Here is a 23,244-nt window from a genome sequence, read left to right as displayed (position 1 = left end):
CACCACCACACCCCCTGGGCCCCCCAGCCCTGCGGGAGGCCTCGGCGGGGATCCGATCGCTCTGACTGCTTTCCGCCCTCATCCCCGCTCCCAGGTCCCCGAGAGCAGGCGGGGATGGCCTGGTTGTAGGTGGTTCTGGTCTGCTCCAGTCTCAGCTCTAAGCTCACGTTGGCCCATTGCAGCCCCCCGACCCCTGCTCCCCCCAGAGAAGCTGGGGGGCAGGAGAACTGAGTAAACCCGGTAACTAGAGGAGTCAGGGTGGTCCGACCCTGAGGCCAGCATCCCCAAACCCTCGTCCAGCCCTCCGCCCCCTCCCCAGCCCTGGCCAGGCTCAAAGACCGTGCCAACCCCCATTCAGGGCCAGCCTGTCGCAGGGACCGCGGCCCTCGGACTGTGCCTCCATCTGATCCCCTTTCCCCGCGACAGGGAGAAAGGGGGGGCTGTGAGAACATTCTGGGGGCGCGGTGGGCGGGGTGTGTGAAGCTCAGATCTTAGGCGGAGGAAGTGAAGGCACCTGCCCACCAGTGACCGCGCTGGGACTTGAACCTGGGCTGTCTGGCTGTTCTTATTTAACCATCACCATGTACCACTTCTCACCCAAGGGGAGAAGGAGGGAGGGTGACTGAGGCACAGGCCTCTGGAGGGGGAGGGACATCAGCTGTGTGCAGGCTGGGTGGGGGGGGCAGTCTCCAGGGCAGAGCAGTCAGGCTTTGAAGGAGCCCCAACTCAGGGGGTCCCTGACAACCCACATCTCCAGTGTCCAATTCCTGCCGGGTTCTGGAAGCCGGGAGGGTGTGCGGGACCAGCTGGTTGAAACGAGTCCGTTTATACCCGAGGGGACATCAGGCAAGGCGCTTTGCTCAGGGTTGCAGAGCCTGGATGCTGCTGCCTCCCAGTGAACCCGGGAGCAGAGCCTGGGCCGGGCACTGTCCCCAGCGTGGCCACGCCTCATTTGTGTGTAGTGTGGCTGCCGTTTGGACTGTGCTGCGTGCTCCTGTGTGGCGTGTTTCGGCCGTTCTCAGACTGCTGGCCACAGCTTTCCCTGTCCCCGAGGCCGGAGGCCGGGCCTGGTGCAGAGAAGGGCATGCTGGGCGAGGGGACCGGGGAGGGTCCCGGGAGGCTTGTGACCCAGCAGCAGGAGGGGTGCCGTGGGGTGGCCTTGGGACCTGAGAAGGACCAGCCTGGGGAGCCAGGCTGCTCTGAGATGCTCATCGAGCACTGGCCTCTGTCCTGATGGATGCAAGACCAGCCCTGAGGCTGAGCCCTTGTCCCCCAGGGAGGAGAGCGTGTGACAGGAGCAGGGGCTTTGGCCACAGCATGGGTTTGGGGTGACCCTCCTGACGAGAATTGGGTTTGGAAAGTGATTTGGTCGGGGGGGAGGGAGGGGGGCGTTGCGAGCTCAGCACAGAGATGGAGGGGACGCCAGGAGAGGGCCCCTGTCTGGAGGGCCGCGGTGCTCCGAGCCTCAGGCAGGGCCAACCTGGCTTTCCCACTGGTGCTGCCACCTGGGCCACCTGGGGGGCAGGTCCACTTTTCTCCCCTTTGTACAGCTAAGGAAGAAGGCTCCCTGCCCTCGGCACCCAGCTGTTAAACCGCAGCCGCCTCCGCCAGCTTCAGCTCCCGGCCCAGCCTCGAGCTGCCTGCTCCGGGCCCAGGCAGCCTGTGGCTGTCAGCACCAGCACAGGGGGAGCCCACACTGCAGCCTGCCCCTGGGCGCACCCCCCTGCTGCTCTGCAGTGCGCCCATGCTCGGGACCTCAGGGACCACCCACAGCACCCAAAGGGGTTTCCTGGGTTCTCCACGTTGTCATGTTGGGAGGCCCAGGGGATGCAGCTTCAGGTTAAACAGTAGAGCCTTGTCCTGGCACCAGAGTCCTGTTTCCGCCCAGCGCTCTCCAAGCTCTCCCTGTGCTGCGCTCTCCGGCTGCGGGACAGGCTCCCAGGGCGCACGCTGGGTGGTCCCCCTCGGCCCAGCAGCCCCGCCTGTTTGAATGCCATCTGTTCCTGTCGCCCTGCTGGCCAGCAGACCTGTTCTTTAGGGTGACAGCAGATGCTCCACTTTTTGGCTTCTCTTCTGTGGCATCTGTCACCAGCTGCCCCGTGAGGTCGCCGTTCTCATCCTGTGTCCACCTTCCCTCCCCAGGGTGTGTTCAGGCCTGTGGAGGATGGTCCAGAGCTGCCGCCCCTGCTCCTGAGGGACCCCTGCCCCCACTGCTTCGGGCTCCCTTGGGCCCCCCAGAGCCAAGAGCTGAGCACAGAGATAGTGTAGTGGGAGCCGGGCGAGCACCTCCAGGCCTCCCGTCTGCCCAGCTGCTGGGCCCGCGCTGCCTCGTTCTGTCCTGTCACGTCAGACCTGCGCTGGGAGTGGGTGGTCCCAGAGTCCTGCTGGGGCGGGGGTTTTGGCTTGGGGAGGAGTGGGTTGGGGGTTTATGGGGGTCATTTCCCTGAGCAAGAGCGGGACAGGGCTAAGCTGGCATGGAATAGATGGACCCAGATGTCTTACAGCAGGCCAGGTGGAGGTGGGTGTAGCCCCGAGGACACCATTCCCATTCGCCCACATGTCTGACGCAGGGGGGCCAGTGCTGGTGTTGGGGGGCTGCGATTCACCCAGCTCCCATCGCTTTGCCAGCTCATCTGCGGCTCACAGGCCTGCGAACCCCAGGGACAGCCCCGAGGCGCTGTGGGAGATGACTCCTTGACCTGTGGACCTCCACCTGCCACGGTGGCCCCTCCCCCACTCGCACGCTGGGCAGGGATCACCAAGGGCTGAGAGTGACCGGAGCTGGAGCCGCTATCCCCAGGGACCAGGGCTAATCCTCCTCCCTTCCTGCCCCCGGCTTCCAGGCCAGGCGCATTTCCCTAGCAACAGAGCTGGAGGTTCCTGGGGGAAATGGTGGCTTCTGGGTGGGAGGGGCTTCGAGGCTGGCTCCCAGGGCCGAGGCTGCAGTTCCTGCGCGCCCCCCCTCCCCCCCTGCTACCGTCCCCTGGGCTGGCGTCTTTGTCCCCTTCCCCATCTCTTTATTAACGTGCTGCCAGCTCTTCTGCTTGGCTGCAGTCCCGAGGCCGGTGTGGGGTGATGGGGTTGTGGGGTGAAAGGGCTGGAGGGTCCCAGAGGCAGATGAGAGGTCACCTGCCTGCATCGTTACCACTGGGACCCCCTCTTCCCCCCGCACAGTTACAGGGGAGCCTGTGAAGCAGGTGCTGATTAACAGAAAGCCCAGGGCTTCGTTCCCGGGGGTGCCGAGTGCTGGCACCTCAGCGAGCAGGGGCGTCCACACCTCCTGCCAGGGCTGACCTCCTCCTGCCAGGCTCTTCGCCTGAGCCCACGAAGCTGTCCGCGTGCTGTGCGGTGGCTCCCTCAGCTCCCTGGCCCTCAGCTCCCTGGGCCTCGGGGAGGGATTGTCATGACCCCACTGGCCAGATGGGCAGGATGACTTCCCCAACAGCCATACCTGGGACCGCAGTGCTGCTCCCCGGGCCCTGCCTCTGCTGTGGACAGGTTGACATAGCGGCCCCTTGTCCATTGTGAGGGCTTTCAGAGCTGGGCCAGGGTGCGGGCTGCAGTACAGGGGCGATCCCTGGTTCTGTCTCCTCTGTCCATCTCTGGCTTGGGGGAGAAGTGGTTTGAGGGGTTTCTTGGGGGGCACTTCCCTGAGCCGCCTCCTCTCTCCGCCCACCCCCTGTAACTACCCTGTGGGGCGTTTTGGCCAGGCACAGTTACGCACTCCCCAGTTACAGGTGGTAAGACTGAGGCTTGGAGAACTGTTGTACCCGTGTGGTCAGGGGCAGGGAGGGCAGGAGGCAGCTGCATGTCAGGAGTGGGACCTGCTCTCAAGGGGCAGGATAGTGATAGAGCTGGCCCTTCACGTGGCAAAGCACCTTTGTGTGGCTAGATCAGCCGTGGGCAAACTACGGCCCGCGAGCCGAATCCGGCCCGTTTGAAATGAATAAAACTAAAAAAAAAAAAAAAAAAGACCGTACCCTTTTATGTAATGATGTTTACTTTGAATTTATATTAGTTCACACAAACACTCCATCCATGCTTTTGTTCTGGCCCTCCGGTCCAGTTTAAGAACCCATTGTGGCCCTCGAGTCAAAAAGTTTGCCCACTCCTGGGCTAGATCCTTGTGATGCACGATCCCCGAGATGCTGTGACCCCACACTTTGCAGACGTGGCCCCAGGGAGGCAGGAGGAATGGAGGGAGGACAGGCAGGGCCGAGCAGGAGAGGAGGAACTCCGGGGCTCACAGCCAGCAGTGGCTCCTGGAAGCTGGGGGCTGTGCCACCCTGTGGGCAGTAGAGTCATCTGTGTGGTGTGGCCTCACTCCAGCCGGGTCCGAACGGCATCCCCAGAGCTGGAGGTGGCCTAGCCAGGACCCCAGGGCTCAAGCAGCTGCCTCCCGTCATCTGCTTGTGTCTAGATTCCGAGGACCAGAGGTTTGCTGGGCAGTTGCTGCACACACACCCCCATCACACCCACAGCCAACGAGGTGGCGGGAGGGGCCCGGCCCACAGATCCCTGGTCTCTGGGCTGGGATTACCCTGCAGGCAGCACCTGTCACCGCATGTGTGCTGTCTGCGTGTTCCCTCCGCCAGGAAGGGCTGGCCCCAGCCCACAGCTGCTCTAATCCCCGCCCCTTCTCCTCCCTGGAGGCTCTGGGAGCACCATTTCCGCAGCCTGGGAACAGGCCTCACAGGGAGGGAGCCAGGGCTGGGCTTGTGGCCTGACCAGCGTGAGCCCCTGGGCGCTAGCGGCGGGTGGCCCTGGGTCCCCTCGTGGGCGTGCTATGCCCAGGGACCTGGTGAGTGGCGGGACCTGGAGGGCCGAGGAGAAGCCCAGGAGCTGGTCCTCCTGGTGCTGCCTCCCGCGCTCCTTCCTGGTCCCCGTTGGGCGCAGGCACAGAGGTCTTCGCTGACTCGACTCTTCCCTGTGCTCAGGACGAAGCCGACACACACCACTGTCAACTGCTGGTTCTGCGCCCAGGACACGGTGGTGCCCTACGGGAACCGCAACTGCTGGGACTGCCCCCACTGCGAGCAGTACAACGGCTTCCAGGAGGTGCGGGGGCCCCAGCCCTTGTCCAGCCGTCCTGCCCCCTCCCCACAGCCTGGGGGACCCAGGTGACTTGCCCAGAGGCACACCACCAAAGTCCGCAGGTTGGGGCTGAGCCCCGGATCTTTCTGGCTCATGCTCATGCCCACTCTCTCTTTGCACTTGACCAGGGGTCAGCGGGCTCCCTGCAGAGAACCAGGGAGGCTCTAGGCTTTGCGGACCACACTGTCCCTGTCCCCAGGACTCAGCTCTGCCAAGCCACCATCACTATAGGAACCTGGTTCACAGACACAGCCCCCACTATGTGCCCTTGTTTGCAGGCCTCTGCACCATGCATGGGTCTGGTCTGGGCTGCGCTCCCTGGGGCTGCACTCGGCAGCTTGCCTGTGGGGGTTCCTAGTAAATTCTGTGGAGGACAGCAGCTGATTGTTGCATGGAAAGAGAATGGGGACATGCGAAGCTGCTCCACTGGGGTGTCACCGCCCCGGGCCTCTGGCCTCACTCAGAGCCAGCCCCCTTTGGGTCGTGCTCCCCGCTGATTCTGTCTCTCCGTCCCACCCCCCAGAATGGTGACTACAATAAGCCGATCCCTGCGCAGTACCTGGAGCACCTGAACCACGTGGTGAGCAGCGCGCCCAGCCCCCGCTCCCCTGCGCAGCCACAGCAGTGGGTGAGCAGCCAGGTGCTGCTGTGCAGGAGGTGCAGCCACCACCAGACCACCAAGATCAAGCAGCTGGCCGCCTTCTCGCCTCGGGATGAGGTGAGGCTGGGACGGGGAGGAGGAGCCTGGGGGAGAGTGGGGAATGCCCCGGGCTCTCCAGACAGTGCCCGCAGGGCCTCTCCCACCCTGACCTGTGCTGGCCCCCCTCCGTGTGTGTCATCTCGTCGGAGCCTCGTTCTCCCTCCTTCTCATGGTCCCTGCTCTCTTGGCTCCAAGCCTGGGAACATCATGGAAACCTAGTGCCTGCCAATCCCGAGGGGTTTGTCCCTGGGCAGGGGCAGGGGCAGGTGGCTCCACTGGGCCCTGTCAGACCCACCCTGCCCCTGTCCCTGAGTCAGGCTTGCCCGCCGCTGGCCGGACTCTCTGCTCCGGAGTCGGTGGAGGGGAGGGAGGCTGGGTGTTAGGCGTTCACCTCCCCCGGGCCGCCGTGGAGCCCAGCAGCCTGTCCTCTAGCTAGTCCTGCCTTCCCACCCCCAGGCCGGTGGTTGTGACCTCAGGAGCTGAGGCCCTGAGATGCTGGCTTTCCCAAGGCCCAGCCTGGGAATGGGGGGGAAGAGGGGGGAGAAAGAGGCATGTGTGACTTGGCAACCAGGGCAGCTTTTGGTCCCAGCAAGATATGATCAAACGATAACCCCGCTGGCCCCTGCAGACAGATGTTTGGGGGCCCTGGGAACAGAGAGGAGCGTTGCTGCATCCTTAGGGGGAGGGGAGGAGAGGGTTGGACTGTCCTCAGGCTGTTCCTGGAGCCCAGGGACCCCGCAGCTCCCACTCGGCCCAGCCAGGGGCCTCTCGTGCTCTCTAGACCCAGGGCTTACCAGTGGGCGGCCCTGCCTCTGAGTGTCTGTCTGCTCCAGTCCAGATAGCGTCAGCCCAGAGCCCCCTCTGTGGCCTCCTCTGGAGTAGAACTGGCCGGAGTGCCTGCCTCCGTGCCTGTGGGTCCTGCTGCGTCCTGGGCTCTGGGCCAGCCCTTTCTCCCGGTGGCCACGCACTCGGGGTGCTGTTTGTCCTGTTGGGCAGTGGAGGAGGCAGGGTCAGAGTGGGGACAGCTTGCCCATGGTCACCCCACTTGTAAGTGAACCCAAGAACCTGAGCCCCTGTCCCCGGCCCGCAGGGCAGGTATGACGAGGAGATCGAGGTGTACCGGCACCACCTGGAGCAGATCTACAAGCTGTGCCGGCCGTGCCAGGCGGCCGTGGAGCACTACCTCAAGCACCAGAACCGCCAGCTGCGCGCCCTGCTGGTCAGCCACCAGTTCCGGCGCCGGGAGGCCGACCAGAGCCACACGCAGGTCTGAGCGGTGCGCCCACGGGGCATTTGGGCGTCACAGCCCTCGGGCTTGTGCAGGAAAGCCCCCCACAGAGGGCTGGGCCCACTGACTGGTGGGCAGCTCTCCAGAGCCAAGACCCTTCTCCCTGGGAAACCACCTTCCTGTGGGGCCCTGTCCCCAAGCCCCTTGTGTCAGCAGCTGGAGAGGGTGTCCCCAGAAGAGTGGCTCAGTATTGGGGTCCACCCATCATTTGCATACTTGACGGTCTTGAGCCCCGATGTGTCTGGGCACTTTCCCTCACCTGCATCTGTCCCCCTTGCCTGCATCCATTCCCCACACCTGGCATTTCCCCCAAGCACCGTGTGGCGGCCGCACTCTTAGGCTCTGCGACGCCCACCCACAGCCAAGAACCCGAACGGGGAGGTGAGGTAACTTGTAGAGGGCCCCACACCACGTGTGCCAAGGCACCAGCATTTGAACCTGGAACCAGTTGGTTAAAAGTCATTAATTTTTTAAAAATATATATTGATTGATTTCAGAGAGGAAGGGGAAAGGAGCAAGAGATACAAACATCAATGATGAAAGAGAATCATAGATCAGCCTCTGCACACAGAGAATTGAGCCCGCAACCTGGGCATGTGCCCCACCAGGAGTCGAACTATAACTTCCTGGTTCATAGGTTGACGCTCAACCACTAAGCCATGCCAGCCAAGCTAAAAACTCATTCATTTTTTATCACAGTATTCAGTTAGTGGAATGTTCTGGGTTTTAAAGATCTGATTTAGTGGTGAGTGGCTTTAGAGATAACCCACCCCCTCAGGTCCCCAGATGTGCCTTGTGTCCAGTGGCATGTGGTTTCCAGTCCGCAGCCGGCTCCTGACCACACGGCCACGCAGCCCGTGTTTGCACAGCAGGACGCTCGGACCTGTGGCTTTTCTCCTCACCGCGTGTTCCTACACTGAACAGCTTATTGCCATAGTTTTAAACTTACCTTTGGCCAGAGTTATTTATATGTTTATTATAATTCCAGTTGAGATTCCAGTAGGAATTTATGGTGAGAATTTGGCAAAAACAATGAAAAATGTATTAGAAAGAATAAGGTCACTATAATATCAAAAAGCTTTCTTTAAAGAATGTGGTGGACCCTCCCCACCAGTAGGGTGAAGACCCAACCGTGGGCCGGGTCAGTGGGTCTGGCGGTGAGCCTAGAGACGGCCGAGAAGGTCCAGGGATCTCGGGCCTGGCCACGACGGCATCTCCGATCATCAGGTCCGGGTGGGTTCTTCAGCGAGTGCTCTGGGACCCTGGCCAGACCCCGAGCACAGAGTGCACAGTGGCAGTGGCTCTTGCTATCGCTGACCAGTCTCTCTCTCTCCCCCTCAGAGCTTCTGCTCGTCCGCGGTGAAGGCCCCCGTGCAGGTCATCGTGCTCCGCGCCCTCGCCTTCCTGGCCTGTGCCTTCCTGCTGGCCACCACACTGTATGGCACCAGCGACCCCTTTGCCCCGGGGGTCACCCTGCCCCCCGCTTTGCCCCCTGGTGGCAATGGCTCGGCAGCTCCTGACAACGGCACTGCCCCTGGGGCTGAGGGCTGGCGGCAACTGCTGGGCCTGCTGCCGGAGCACATGACAGAGAAGCTGCAGGAGGCCTGGGCCTACGGGCGGAGCCACCAGATGGGCGTTGTGGTGCTGGGCCTGCTCACCTGCCTGCTGGCCATGCTGCTGGCCGGCCGCATCAGGTGCGTGTGGGGCTGGAGCCAGGAGGGCCTGCTGCGCGCACAGCTGGGACTGGGCTCCATTGTGTAGTGGGAACAGCTGTCCCTCCTCCCAGCAGCTGGGAGTCCAGCGGGCGAGACAAAGTAAATGACTTGCCTTAGCGGGGGCAGCGGCGCTCAGAACAGGCCCCCACTGACGGCTGCTGGTTGGGGCCGCCAGGGCCAAACTGCCTCACTTCTCCACCTCAGGCTCTGATACCACCAGCCTAGTGGGCTGTTGGAGAGTCGAGTGGGTGCCCTTGGGCCCCTGATTTCCCTCCATGTTCCAATTAGTGTCCACGTCATCTCAGTGACTCTGAGGGAGGTTTCTTTTTTTCTTTTTAAAATATATATTTATTTCAGAGAGGGAGGGAGATAGAAACATCAATGATAGAGAATCGTTGATCCGCTGCCTCCTGCACTCCTCCTACTGGAGATTGAGCCTGTAACCCAGGCATGTACCCTGACTGGGAATCAAACCGTGACCTCCTGGTTCATAATACTGAGCCACACTGGCGGGGCACTCCACTCTACCTTCTTTCTCACTCTCGTCCTCAGCATGCCTATGACCCTGAGACAAAAAGTTGTCTTCTCTTTTTCAAACTATAAGTTCCTTTATGACAATAGAAGCTTAATAAATACATTTTTTTTTTCGCCCCTGCCGGCCTGATCGCCCCTAACCGCCTCTGCCTTGGCCCTGCCACCATGGCTTTGTCCAAAAGGACATCCAGAAAGTTGTCTGGAAGTTGTTTGGTCTAATTAGCACATTACCCTTTTATTAGTATAGATTTATTTCAGAGAGGGAGGGAGATAGAAACATCAATGATAGAGAATCGTTGATCCGCTGCCTCCTGCACTCCTCCTACTGGAGATTGAGCCTGTAACCCAGGCATGTACCCTGACTGGGAATCAAACCGTGACCTCCTGGTTCATAGGTCTATGCTCAACCACTGAGCAACACTGGCCGAGCTGGGGGAGGTGTCTTAGCCCCGTTTCACAGGCTGGAACATTGAGCTCAGGGAACCTGACCTGCTCAGAGCTGAGCAGCGTATAAGTGCTGGAGGCGGGTCGAGAGGCACATGTGCTCTTGGCTCTGGATTCTGTCCTCTAAGCAGGACGGGGTGGGGGAAGGGGCAGCGAGTGGGAGGGTGAGGGGACTAGTCTTGGCGAGATGGGCCCTCACACAGCCCCGCTCTCCCTCAGGCTCCGGAGGATTGACGCCTTCTGCACCTGCCTGTGGGCCCTGCTGCTGGGTCTGCACCTGGCCGAACAGTACCTGCAGGCCAGCTCGCCCAGCTGGCTGGACACGCTCAAGTTCAGCACCATGTCCCTGTGCTGCCTGGTGGGCTTGATGGCAGCCGTGGCCACAAGGAAGGCGACGGGCCCACGGAGGTTCCGGCCCCGAAGGTCAGAGAAGCAGCAGTGATTGCGGGGGGAGGACAGATGGACAGACAGCCCCAGAGCTTTGCCCCCAGCCCAGAGCAGGGCACTTCTCGGTCTTGCCTCTTTCTTCCTGCCTCACTCTCACCCCTGCCCAGCCTCGAGCCCCTGTCCTGGCCCAGCCCTGCACTTCCCTGAGGAGTCGGGCCTGCCCCCTTTTCTTTCCACACCAGTAAGTCCTCTCCCAACCTAGGGCACTCTCGGGTGCCACCATCTCTCTGGCCAAAAACTCTCTCGTTGCCCCAAGGCTAGAGCACGGGTGACACCCACACAGGCTGCCTGTGACCTATGGCTTCCACCTGGCAGCTCCAGGCATCCCGTCCTGCCACAGCCCCTGCCACATCCCATCCTGCCACGGCCCCTGCCTGGCTCTGACACCATGGGATGAGGCTACTGTCTGCTTCTTGCACCGGCCCCATCTCTGAGCTCCTGGCACGGGCTGGTGACGGTGGCCGCAGGCTGAGCCCTTGCCACATGGCCTGACCCCTTGGGCATCTTGACACAGGCAGATGCTGCTGAGCGGGGCCCAGAGGAGAGCCCCGCGCCTCGTCCCCATGTCCTTTCTCTGGTCTGTCCCTTTGGTCCTGCCCAGTGCCCGGCCAGCCCTGCTGGAAACCGTCTGGGCTGCCCCCTGGGCCCACTGCCCCATTCCCACTAAGACCTTTCTGCACCCCTCTCGCCGGGTCCAGTTCTTGTGCCCACACTGGCCTTAACCATGAGTTTGTAGGGCAAGGGCCTTCTCAAGGTGGACAGTAGGAAATCCTGCGTCTGCTGTGGTCAGCAGGGCTCTGGACAGCCAGCCATGATGGGAGCTTGCCCGGGTTGGGGGGATCTGGAGAGTCCTGTATTCATCTGTTTGGCACGGCTGTGGGCCACACAGGCAGAATAGGGCACGCACACCCTGCCCACTCTCATGTGAGCCCCTGGCTCTGCCCTGGAAAGTCAGGACCCCAGCCCTCATGGCTGGGCCCTCCACCTGCCCCTGCAGGGTTCAGGCTTCCAGGCCAGGGCTGCCCTGACTGGCTGGCCCTGCCACTGCCCCGATCGATGCCCGGGACGTCCCCAGTTCTCTCTCCCCTCCATTGGATGCCTGGGAAAGATCTCGTTGCCCAAGGCTAGCACGGGGTAAACAGCCCAGGGATGTACAGGTCCATGAGGGCACCAGGTCATTGTCATTTTATGACTCTCTTGCCTGTCACAGTCACTACTCCTCTGGCCCCTAGAGCCCTCACGGAGGGTGCTGAGGCTCCCAATTTCTACTTTCCTGTGGGGCAGCCAGAGTCCACAGAGGCCTCGGCGGCTCCTGGGCTGGGGGAGGGGACAGCCAGGCCGAACAGAGTGCGCTACCCACTCCCTCCAGGGCCCGTGTCCTGCCCTCTGCACGTTAGAGCCCAGGGAAGGCAGGAACAGGTGACACAGCATGAGGGCCACTCAGCAAGGGGCCCCTGACCACAGAGCCTGCGGGGCAGGGGGCACAGGCCCTGGCTAGACCTGAGTGAGGTCCCGGGGGCACAAGAGCTGCACCTGAGCCCGCTGTCACTCATCCTCATGTTCGCGGGGTCCTAAGAGGCTGCCCCACCCCACTGATCCCGTGCCCCTCCACATCCATATGTGAGGAGCCAGGGAGTCAGGAGCTGCCCCCAGCAGCTGTGTGGCCTCAGGCAGGCCTGCCCGCTTGTTGCGTGTGGAGGGAAGTGGGTGAGGAGTGGAAATGCAGAGCCGGGACCTAGTCCTGCTGGCGCGTCCGCCTGTCCCATCCCAGCCGGCCTCTGAGGCAGGGGAGGCGGCACTGCAGTGAGAGCCAGGGCTGTGCTGGGCTGTGCGCGGCCCTCGTCTCTGGAGCCTCCTGTTCTCAAGGAAGCTAATGACTGCTTTTCTTGGCGCTGAGGAGAAGCAGGACATCTGTGTGTGTGTGTGTGTGTATTTAAGTTAAGTTATTTATAATCACCACAACCAGCTCCCTAGCTGGCCGGGAGCCCGCGCTGAGCAGATGTCTGCCTGCCCCGGCGGGGATGGGAGGACCCTCATGAAATGAGCCTCAGCCGGGAAGGCTTCCTGGCCCTTTTAGAGTTGGTGACTTTTTAAATTACCCATCAGTCCCCTAAAGTTTCATTACTTGGAGCCTATTCCAGCCCCTTCTGACGTTAGCGGCAACAGCTGAGGAAGTGCAGGCATCACTGAGATAGTGGTTTACTAGCTGGGAGTATGTCACCCCTGCCAGGGACCTCTGTCCCCAAGACCTGAGGGAGGTACACGCGCTGTCTTCTCCCTCTGGGTCTGGGTCCCCACCCGGGCCCAGCAGGCTCCTCCCAGGAGCGCTCCGCCTCGCAGCACCGGCCCGGGAGGAGCGTGTCCCTCTGTCCGTGCCTGTTGCCGTGTCGTCTGTCCCTGGTCGTGTAGAGCTGCAGATGATTGTCTGGTGGCCCTCGCATCCCTGTAACCGCAGCTCCCGGCCGGACGTTGTGTTCGATGCTGTATTTTAAATAAATGCCTCCGGGGCCCTGCTCTGACCCGTGGGCGTCAGGTATGGAGTCTTTTTTGTTTTTTCTTTCTGAGGCGTCTGTGCCAGGGGCGGGACTTGGGGGTACAGGCGAGCCCCGGGAGTCAGGCTTGGGAGCTGGCGACGTGGAAATGGAAGGACACAGGGCCCAGCTGTCCTTGTGTGCCCTGCCGGGTGGGGTTTTCCCCATCTCAGCAAACTGCTACTTAAATAGCTTGCTCCTTCCCCTCTCGGCGTGGACTGGGGTTGGGTTGAGAGAGGCCAACGTCCCTCCCTGTCCGATGGGACACTGTACAAGCACCCGGCCCTCCTCAGACCCCTTTCTCCGGGGACGTAGACTCAGATTCCAGGCTGGTGCCTCTGGAGAGGGGTCAGAGCGCGGGCGGTCTGGGCGCCTGGCCAGTGGAAGTGTCCGCTCATTTGAAGCTCTCGGGAGACGGCCCTTTAACAGGAGGCTCCCAGGAACCGGGCTGCAGTCGGGACCAGAGCTCACACTCGGCACCTTACAAGGATCCGCTAGCTGAGAGGGTCAGACCGAAGAACTGTCTCCCCCTCCGTGCCAACGTTTTTAGTGGCATCAGAGACGGGACAGCCCCTGTGCCAGATCATGCGAGACGGGTCTTCGGCACGGGGCGGGGTCGTGGAAAGTGCTGGCAAGACCCAGCTTGTCCTGGGCCAGCTGGCCACCTGGGAAACCTGTCGCCCAGCTCAGACCCTCTCCTCTCTGCCTTGGGGGTGAGGGGGTGCAGGAAGCCCCAAGGGAGTCCTGGTGCATCTGCTGGAGGGGCCTGGGCGCGCCCTGCTCCTCAGCAGCTCAGGACACACCTGGGTCCTCTTGGAGGCCCAGGCCCAGCAGGGAACAGCTTTATACCCCATCAAAGCAGGTTGCCAAAGGTCCCGGCGTCCTTTGCTGCCTCTACACACCTAAAGCTCCCCCTTCTGCCACAAAACCGTAAAATCGTACCTTCTATTTTGGGGGGTGGAGGAGAGGCTTCAGGACAGGTTGGCAGGTGGGGGCTGGGGCGAGCGGCTTGGCTTGAGCTCCTGCCTTGATTTCCCCATGCTCCCCGCCTTGGGTTCTGAGTCCAGGAAGCCTGCTGGCACCCCGGACAGCATTCAGAAGGTCACGTGATCTCCAGGAGGGCAATGCTGACCCTGCACTTTCCTCAAAGCTTGTTGAAGGGGCGGGGTGAGAACTAGCGAACTCCTCGGGGTGCAGCTTGGCTAGCGATGGGTCTGGGGGGTCCCTTAGCCGCCCGGGCTCTGCTGCAGGGCCTGGCCAGCCTGCCCATCCGTCGGCACACTGACCGTGGGCTCCTTTGTCCCTGGGGACCGAGGTAAGGCCGGACCTCCCGCATCTCCGTCCAGACAGTGAGCAGACTAATGTATTAACTGCCTCCGTCCCGCCTCTGTAATCGGTTGCCTTAATCGGAAGCATGGTTGACATTCTGGCTTGGGGCCACCAGGCCCTGTTGTGTGATTTGTACCATCTCGAGTTAAAGGGACACTGTCACCTTCCATCTTTGGGGCGGCCTTGTGGTCGCTTACGGGTCTTCTCCAAGTTCAAGTTGGGCTTGTGTCCTGCGTGTCTCTTCCTGGGGACCCTCAGCCTGGCCACCCCCCTCTGCTCTACAAGACACTTGAGGTTAATGTCCGTTTTTTGAGCCCAGGGGTCAGCAGTCGGACCCCCGGAGTCAGGCCCAGGGAGCAGGGCCCCAAGCTTGGCCACGTCGGGAGGCTCTGGGCACGAGCAGGAAGGACAGGAGGAGCCCCAGGCCACTGGCCGCTATGAGAGCCTGGCAAGGGGCTGGGCATTTTTGCTTCAAGGCAAAGGGGTGGCATGAGGTTGGCAAGGGCGACAGTGTCACTTTAATACCGAGACTCGTAGTGGAACTAGTTTGCTGTGACAGATCGGAGGGGGCATGCGGGGCGGTGGGTCACGCTGCACCTCCCAGCCACCCGACCCTAATGGTGTGAATGGTCGGACTGCTTTCCGCTTCAACTAACGCACGCCTCCTCTGGGACCCCGACTCGGGCCCCCTGTGCCGAGGGCGAGGGGACGGCTGGCGGAGGCCGCTCCCGGGCCCTCCAGGCTGACCTCTCCCTGCCCGCGGCCTCTTGCAGGTACCTCCCGGGAGACCCGGCCGGCCTTCTCCCCACGTGCCCCGGCCTGGCCATACCCTACCCGAGCGTCACAGCCTCTTCACCGTCTCTCTTCCTCCCCACCTCGCCCGGCTTCCTGCCCCTCACCAACCAGCAGCTGTTCCGGTCTCCCCGACGGGCCTCGCCCTCCTCGCTGCCAGGCCGCCTCAGCCGGGCCCTCTCACTGGGCACCATACCCTCTCTGACCCGAGCAGGTAAGAGGCACTCAGGCATCGGCCGGCCACGCGGGACTGGGGGCAGCTGGGCACCGGGACTCCAGCTGTGTACAGGCCGTAGTAACTGGGTTCAAATCCTGCCTCATCCACTAATGAGCTGCCCTTCGCCCAGGGACTTACCCACTCTGAGCCTCAGTTTCCCTCAAGAAAATAGACCAGTAGTAGGACCGGCCCCGTGGTGGTTGTGAGAGAAGCGAGAGGATGTATTTAAAGTGCTCAGGAGGGCAATGCATCCAGCAGGCGCTCGGTAAACGGAGCCCTTCGCGGGGTTTATTCCGCCTATTCTTGCCCTGTTGTTACTCCTGCTGTTTTCACACCTGGGGCTGGAAGTTTGCCCCAGCCGTTCCATGTGGTCCAGGGGACAGAGGGCAGGATTCAGTTCAAGTCCGTCTGAGTGCTTGCTGCCGTGGGCCCTGCCGTGACCGCCACCTGGTCCTGGTCACGGGCGCTGTCTCACTCTTCACCTTCCCCTAAGGCCCGTCCTGGAAAGGGGACTGAACTCAGCCGTTTTCCTGCTAGAGCTCTGCGTGCTCCATGGTGACCCTCAGCCCTGGGGGAGCTGCCTGGAGCAGGCTGGGGGTTGCCCTTGGGTGGGGGGGCGGGCCCTGAGCAGGACCCCATCTTCTGAGAATGTGGATGCCTCTTGGTTCCCCAGGGCTTGCTGACGTGCAGTCATGTCTCATTTCAGCAGCTCTGCCAAGTGGGTCAGTCAGACACCCCTCTGAGCCTCCGTTTCCTTTGTGACTTGCCCGGGGTCCCACTGCTGCTGGCGGTGGGGGTTGAACCCAGCTGGGGATTGGTGCAGGTGGGGTCCCGGTCGGTAGAGGGTGGGCCACAGGGACGGTGTTTGGGCGAGGCCTTCGGGTCGGAGCGAAGGTGGGATTGCACCGTGGCCTAGACTCTGGACATTTCTCTTAACCTCACGGGCGGGGCGCTGGGGGAGGGGCTGCTGCCTGCGCTCCTGCCTGGAAGCCGCTGATGGGCAGAGTTCCTGACTCCCTGTGCGGTCACAGCCCTGGCCCAGCCCAGCTCAGGCCTCCTGGCCCTTTGTGCACAGCCGCTGGGGCAGGGGGACCACAGGGGCCCACGGCTGCCCTTCCCCACAGGACTGTTGTCTGGAGCTGCCCGCCAGGGGTGGGAAGTGGTGGGTTTGGGCCCACGGTGGTGCGGATCCCAGAACCATCTGGAGGGAGAGAGTTGCGGACGGCGTGGGGTGGGCACTGCGTCCTGGTTTATCCTTCAAAAAGGAAATGACTCGGGTTAAAGGGCCCTCGGTGAGAGGCAGGGCTGTGAGTGACAAGGGCTGGATGCGGCAGAGCAGGCCATGGGGCTGGAGGGTGGATGCCCGGCGCTCGGCAGGCCTGACCTGTGCCCTTCCTTCCCTCCCAGACTCAGGGTATCTGTTCAGCGGGAGCCGCCCGCCGTCTCAGATGTCTCCATCCGGAGAGGCTCCTGTTTCAGGTAAGAGGAGTGACGGGGAGGCTGCCTCTGGTGGGGCAGCGTGTGGGCCAGGGTTTTCAGAGGGTCAGGCAGGGGCACCCCTGTGTGTAGGCCCCTGTGTGCAGCCCCTGTGTGCGGGCCCCTGTGTGCAGGCCTGGGCAAGTGACTGGCAGCCCTGTGCCTCCATTTCTCCTGTGAAATGGGCGATCGTTAGGGTGAGATGGAATGCTCTCGTCCTCATCCGTGACCACGTGGGGATGCGCACTCGGGGGAGCTGACCTTAAGCCTCAAGAATTGGTTGCTGCCCCGGCCTTGCTCTCAGCTGAGGGCAGAACCAGGGCCTTTGGAGAGAAATCACGAGGCAGAGGGGACATGGCTGAGGTTCCGCGGTCCTCTCCCCACCCGTGGGCCTGGCGGACGCAGGCTCCTCCCCGCTCTGCCCAGCCTGGCCTTTCTCCTGGGGTAACGGGAACAGAAGAGCCGTCAAGCTGACTGTAACTGCACGTGCAGACTTCCCCTCACAGTCGCGGGTGCCTGCGCTAAGGCACAGTGTCTGTCACCTCCACCCTCCAGATTACTACTCTCTGCTGCTGGGGAGCTGCCCCTCGTCCCCGTTCCCGTCCCCGGCGCCCTCCGTGGCCGGCTCGGTGGCCTCCAGCGCCGGCTCCCTGCGCCACCGCAGGCCCCTCATCAGCCCTGCCCGGCTCAACCTGAAGGGGCAGAAGCTGCTGCTGTTCCCGTCGCCGCCCGGGGAGGCCCCCAGCACCCCCAGCAGCTCCGATGAACACTTGCTCCTCAACGGCAGCCACTTCAGCATCGAGCCACCCCAGGTCCCACAGAGGCAGCCGGCGCAGGACACGAAGCACACCGTGGGTATGACCCTCTGATCCCTGCCCTGGGGGCAGGAGAGCCCAGCTGGGCTGTGGGGGTGCCTCTGGGATCAGCGCAGTGGTGGGGACCCCTTTAGGAGGCTGCACAGAGCCTGTCCTTGATCTTCTCCCCAGCTCCATGGCCCCTGGCTGGGCTTCTCATGACCTTGAACCCTCCAGGACATTGCTCTCTGTTGGCTGATATTCTTCTCTTGTTTGGCAATTGACCTTGAGGCTGTTCTGTTCCTTAGGATGGATCGGAGACGTATTATGCCCTGCCAGACTGTCTGATAACAGATTTTTTTTTTTTTTTGCTCAAGTATTGTCTGACTGTCCTGTCCTGGGGTGGCCTGTGAGCACCCCCTGAGACACCCCTTCTCTGCAGACATGAGGTCCATGCGGGAGAGAGGCAACGCCTGCAGCAGCCACTCCATCAAGAAGGAGGATGACTCGTCGCAGTCGTCCACGTGCGCGGTGGACACCACCACCCGAGGGTGCCCCGAGGAGACCACCTGGAGAGGTCTGCGCCTGAGTTGTTTGCGGGGAGGGCAGAGCAGCATGGGGCCTCAGTGTCAGCCAGAGTCACCCGTTCTGTCCAAGGCCTGACAGAGGAAGACCCTCGAGGGGCCCCCTAGTGACGGAGGGCGGTCAGGTAACCCGCCCAGCACCTCGGGATGCAGTCCGTGCTCCGCAGGCTCCCTCCCTGTTAGGGCCAGGTCTGCACGCTGTGACGGTAGCCTCGGGTCACATGGTCACAGGCGGCTATTTAAATCTTAACAACATGAAAATTTGGTAACAGTAAACGCTGAGTTCCTCAGCTGCACCAGCCACATTTAAGTGCTCCAGGAGACCTCACCTTCCCAGATGCTCCTGGGAGGGTGCTGGCCTGGGCCGGGCATCAGTTCACATCCTGCCTCCTCCACCTGTGGGCCTCGGGGCAGCTGAGAGATCCAGTCCTGTCAGCACCTGGCACTGCCCTGGGAGCGGGGCACATGGATGGTGAAGATGGACACAGGGAGGTTCCCTGGCAAGATTGGGTGCTGCCCCCAAGTCAGGTGGGATCTGGGGATGAGCGCGGCAGCATCAAGGTCATGCTGGGGCACAGAGGGTGGGGGACCTCGTCGCCTGCTGACCTTGGAGGCCCGGGGGGTTCTAATCCCCTAACACCCTGTTTTCTGTGTGTAACGCCAGGTCACGGCCCCATCACCACGGTGAAGCACATGGCGCCCCAGCCAGTGCTGCCTGAGGCACCTGTAGGGGCAGGCCTTGACCGTGACCTGGGCTGCTGTGTCCTTCTGAGTGGGGCGGCCTCCGGGGGCCAGGAAGGAGCTGCACCTGGTGGGCCAGGGGCTCTCAGGTGCAGAGACCCCACCCCGGGTCACCTTTGACTGGGTGTCTCTACTCTCTCCAAGGTCGGTTTGGCCCCTCCCTGGTCCAGGGCCTTCTGGCCGTGAGCTTGACAGCCAACGCCCTCTTCACCTCGGCCTACCTGTACCAGAGCCTGCGCTGACCGCGGGCCCGGCCTCCTGCACTGGAGAGCCAGAGAGTCCGGTGCATGCTGCTGCCACTGCCGCCTGCCCGCCCTCCTCCGGGCCCTGCCCGCCGGACTGAGTTCTTCCTCAGAATGCCTTCTCCTCACGTAACGGAATGGACTGCGGGGCTGAGGGGCGTGTGAGGCCACCCTCCGCCCGTCCATCTTGCTGACATCAGTTGTGTTTGGTGCTGCCACGGAGCCATGGTCCCCGGGGGCTGCACTGTCCAGCCCTGCCCGTGGGGCCGCCACCACCACTGTACCTGCAGCAGGAGCCCTGCCTGGGCCCTGCTCCATGGGCCACGGGCACATCTCCGTACCGTGTGCCCCATCCCCCGGGGGAGGCAGGAGGCATGGCCCCTGTGTCCCCTGTCCTCTACCGGCCCCTTGAGGATGAGCTTCCTCTGCCCCCACCTTACCCCTTCCTGCTAGTGCCGGGCCAGGCCTGCCCTCTGGCTCTCCCGTGGGCACCTCAGAATTCCTGGGTTTCCGGCTCCGCTGGGCCTGCAGGACTCGTGTGAGCATCTTGCCCCAAACTCCCTTCTGCCCACGTGCACCTGTTTTAGGACCTCTGGTGGCCTCTCGGGCAGTAGCCCGAACCCTGAGAACACCGCCCAGGGTCCCTCCCGTGCTGCCCACAGGCCTTGCTCAACCCTCAGCTGGTTGCGCTGTGGGACTGCCCAGGGCAGCCTGCAGGTGACAGATGAGACCGCACCCCGCCGCCATGAACCCGGCTCCTTCCCACGGCTGAGACCCTCGTCCTCCTCTCATTCTGCTGACACCACGGGCCGAGGGTGGCCTCTAGTCTTAGGCCACCTTGGCTGGCTTCGTTCCCTCTGTCCCTGCCATCGCCCTTCGGCCACTACTGCACGATTGCTCCCCCTCACCCAGGTCCGGGGTCCTGCCCACCCCTGAAGGGGGGAGGGACCTCGGGATGGCACAGTGACCCTCCATGATGCTGTGGCTGTCAGACCCCCAGTCCCCGCTGTCCTGGGCCTTGGGCAGAGGGTGGGGCAGCACGTGTGTATGTGACTGCACATGTACGTGCATGTGATCGTGCAGGCATTGGTGCTGCTTGGGGAGGCAGTGGCTGCCTGGATGAATTCTGCAACACGTGATAGGGGCTCAGGCAGGAGGAGGGGTCTTCGCTCCACCATTCAGGGATAAAGTTTAATTTTATTTTTCTACACATTTCTGCCAGGGGAGGCATTTTGCTGGGAAGCAGGATGCCCCCATCCTCCCAGCCAGGGAGGGTTAGTTTTTTTAAGCTTTGGGTGCTTTTTTTAGTAATTTTTTTACCACGTGGGGAAGGAGATTGCTCTGGCTTCCCTCTCCCTTCCCCCACTCACGTCCTGAGAGCTACTGTCTCCTGCCCTGACCCGCCCCGAACACAGGGGTCGGGGACCTGAGGGCCACGCCAGGACCTGAGTCCAGCCACCGAGACGGTTCCAACTCGGAGGTGTCTCGGCCTCCATTTGTGCAGGGGGCATGTGTCAACGTCTTAATTTTATTTTCTGCCTAATAAAGCCAAACTCCATTCTAAATGCACTTCCTCTCTGGCTCTGAGGAAGCCCCCCACGGAGCCCACCCCACCCCCAAGCCTGGCCCCTCCCAGGCCCTGGGTCCCAGCTCCTCACCAAGACCTGGAGAGGCTGGTGGGGAGGGGTTTACTTAATGTTTTCCTTCAAACAAAAAAACCCAGTCTTATTTTTACAAAAGCAAAAAAAATCACAAAGATACCAGCCTCTGAACTGTTCTTGTCTTTATTCTGCAGCTCGGCCCTGAGGACCCCACGGTGGGGGCCGAGCCCACTGAGGTGGAAGTGATGTCACATTTGTTCAGCGCGGAGCTCTGGGGTCCCCTCCCCATGGTGAGGGTGGCAGGTGCAGTGTGACTGTGTCCCCAGAAAGACTCTGAACAGGAGACCAGAGGGAACAGGAGGGCCAGGGTCCCAGAACAGCATGAGGGAGGCAGGAAGTGCTCACTGTCTCAGAAAGGCTCGGCCCCTGGCCTGGCCTCAGGGCTGCAGGGCGGTCACAGGCCTTGTTTTCTCCTGAGCCCACTTGAATGGCCTGGGGGGCAGCAGCTGGGCTCCCCATCAGCCCCTCCAGGGCAGACCCCCAGGCCTCATGGCTGGGCCAAGGTCAGCTGGCCCAGGCAGCAGGCACAGACAGGGAGGGCACTGGGGAGGCCCTCAGAGGTGAAGAGGCAGTTGTCGCTGAGCCTGCAACCCTTGGGGGGGCAAGGGGCAGCCTCTGGGGTGAGCCTGGGCCTGCGTTTCTGTGGGCTTTTGGTTAACAAGTCCAGGACCGCCATCCAGGGCCAAGGTGGGATCATTAACCCGCAGCACGATGCAGGAGCCCAGTACACGTGAGGGGCTCATTCTGGCCCAGCACCCAGGGGGAGGATGGCTGGTGGGTGGTCGACTCTAAACCTGACCTTGAGTTAGATGGTAAAGGGCAGGGCCAAGCTGCCTGCAGGGGGCGCCACAAACACCCGAGTTCACTGACCACAGGGTCCTTGCGATGTCCCCTGAGGCCTAAACACCTGGGGCCACAGGAAGCCCACTCTCCCAGTGACTGCAAAGCCCCCTGGTCCATCTCCCCCTGGCCCTGCGCTGTAAGAGGGAACCAAGTGGGGGGCAGAGATGGCTCCTTACTCGACCCGGACGGAACCAGGTGAAGCTGCAGCCTAGCCTGGCGTGTTTGTCCTGCCCCTCAAGCCAAATAAGGACCATTCATAAGGCTAGGAGCTCAGAGGGGAGACGGCCGGTTTCCCAGGACAAGCCCTGAGGTTTGGGGGGAACCTCCAGCTGTCAGAGCTGCTCTTACTCCCGATAAAGCACATTTGATGTCACAGATGGCGCCCCTGGGGCAGAAACCGTGCGGCCTTCCCTATGGGCTTTGAGTTTATGGAAACCAATCGGGGTGCCATCCCGGGGTTCATCTGCCTGGCTCAGCGCGTGAAATAGCCCAACTGCTCAGGCTGAGAGTGTGGGTGCGGATTTATTGGGGTCCTTTCATTGTGCCCCTCAATGGAAAGGTGGAAACCGTTCCCTGGTGTTTGGGTGGGCTTATTTTGAAACAAAGTTTGTTTTTTGGAGAAGCAAGAAAGATCCGAGTGGAAGATCTCCAAGTGTAGCAGCATTTCCTGTGGTGGGGTCCCCTACGTAATGGAATTCATATTGGTGCTTAGCATCATGCATGGAAATAAATGGGTAAATATGAAGGGGCTTCCTTGGCCTGAGGCATCTTAGAACCAGGCGCCTGTGTGACAGGCGGGCATGTTGCTGAGCCACTTGGTGCCTTTCAAAGAAAAAAAATTTTAATCCTCACCCAAGGGTATGTTTTCACTGACCTTTAGAGAGAGAGAGGAAGAGAGAGGAGATGGGAGAGAAACATTGATGTGATAGAGAAACATCATCAGTTGCCTTCCATACAGGCCCCAACTGGGGGCCAAACCCAAAACCTAGGCATGTGCCCTGACCGGGAATCGAACCACAACCTTTTGGTGCACGGGACAACGCTCCAGCCAGCTGAGCCACCGGACCAGGGCTGGGTGCCTTTTATACAAACATCTCTACGTGAATCTAACTCTTCTAATACTAGTGGGTATTTCCAAACTATCAGCTCAATTACACGCATTAGCACAGCTCCAGGCTGCACGGCCCCAGCCTGCAGGTCTCATTCCCAGAACATCCCCGGGAGCTGCTGTGGTAGACCGGTCGCAGGAGGAGTTACGGGGCTGAGGTAAAGCGATGGTTTTCTGAAGTTGATTTTAAGACCGCGTCGTGCAGAGCAGCCACCCCAGGGCAGAGCTCTGTGGCCTCGGGTCTTCCCTGCAGCTGCTGAGACGTCTGCTAGGCTGGGATTTTGTCTGCAGATTTGGTTTTTGTTTTTTATTCAGAGACACTAACAACTTGTCGTGAACTTGCAGCGTCCAGATTCATTGTGGTTGGGCACAGGGACAAGGGTTCTCTATTTTGACCTTATAAACAGTAAAGGGGGGAGCTGGCTTCAATATGTCATTGTCATTTGGCCCCTTCACTCAAACCCGCCCAGCTATGCGCTGCATTCGCTGATGGCTCTACAAAAGGGCCTGTGTCAATGTCCCCGCGCGACCCCTGGCTCCCCCCAGCGGGATAGGAGAGACCAAGTTAGCACGTCCCTATCTTGCTTCTGTGCTGAGTAACCAGCCAGCAGCCTGAAGTTGCCTTCAAACATGTTTTATCAAACTTCACCCACCACACACAAACTTATTAGAATGTATGCAATTAGCATGGATTTCCTAAATAT

At 61.5% G+C, this 23,244-nt stretch overlaps 1 protein-coding gene across 1 annotated transcript in view; it reads left to right on the top strand.

The window, feature by feature from the left end:
* TMEM201 (transmembrane protein 201) overlaps nt 1-20,494 on the top strand; it is a 24,354-nt gene extending 3,860 nt beyond the window's left edge. Inside the window, exons 2-11 of the mRNA XM_015565943.1 lie at nt 4,795-5,058; nt 5,618-5,812; nt 6,885-7,061; nt 8,424-8,776; nt 9,995-10,198; nt 14,856-15,088; nt 16,499-16,570; nt 17,123-17,422; nt 17,804-17,938; nt 18,831-20,494. Of these exons, the coding sequence (XP_015421429.1) occupies nt 4,795-5,058; nt 5,618-5,812; nt 6,885-7,061; nt 8,424-8,776; nt 9,995-10,198; nt 14,856-15,088; nt 16,499-16,570; nt 17,123-17,422; nt 17,804-17,938; nt 18,831-18,928 (2,031 nt within the window). The 3' untranslated portion in view covers nt 18,929-20,494. The remainder of the gene's footprint in view (nt 1-4,794; nt 5,059-5,617; nt 5,813-6,884; nt 7,062-8,423; nt 8,777-9,994; nt 10,199-14,855; nt 15,089-16,498; nt 16,571-17,122; nt 17,423-17,803; nt 17,939-18,830) is intronic.
* Nucleotides 20,495-23,244: the final 2,750 nt, after the last annotated feature.

The sequence above is a fragment of the Myotis davidii genome, unplaced genomic scaffold, assembly GCF_000327345.1.
Source record: "Myotis davidii unplaced genomic scaffold, ASM32734v1 scaffold299, whole genome shotgun sequence".
Taxonomy (NCBI): Eukaryota; Metazoa; Chordata; class Mammalia; order Chiroptera; family Vespertilionidae; genus Myotis; species Myotis davidii.
The sequence above is the reverse complement of the archived record's forward strand: the minus strand, read 5'-3'. Positions and strand labels throughout refer to the sequence as shown.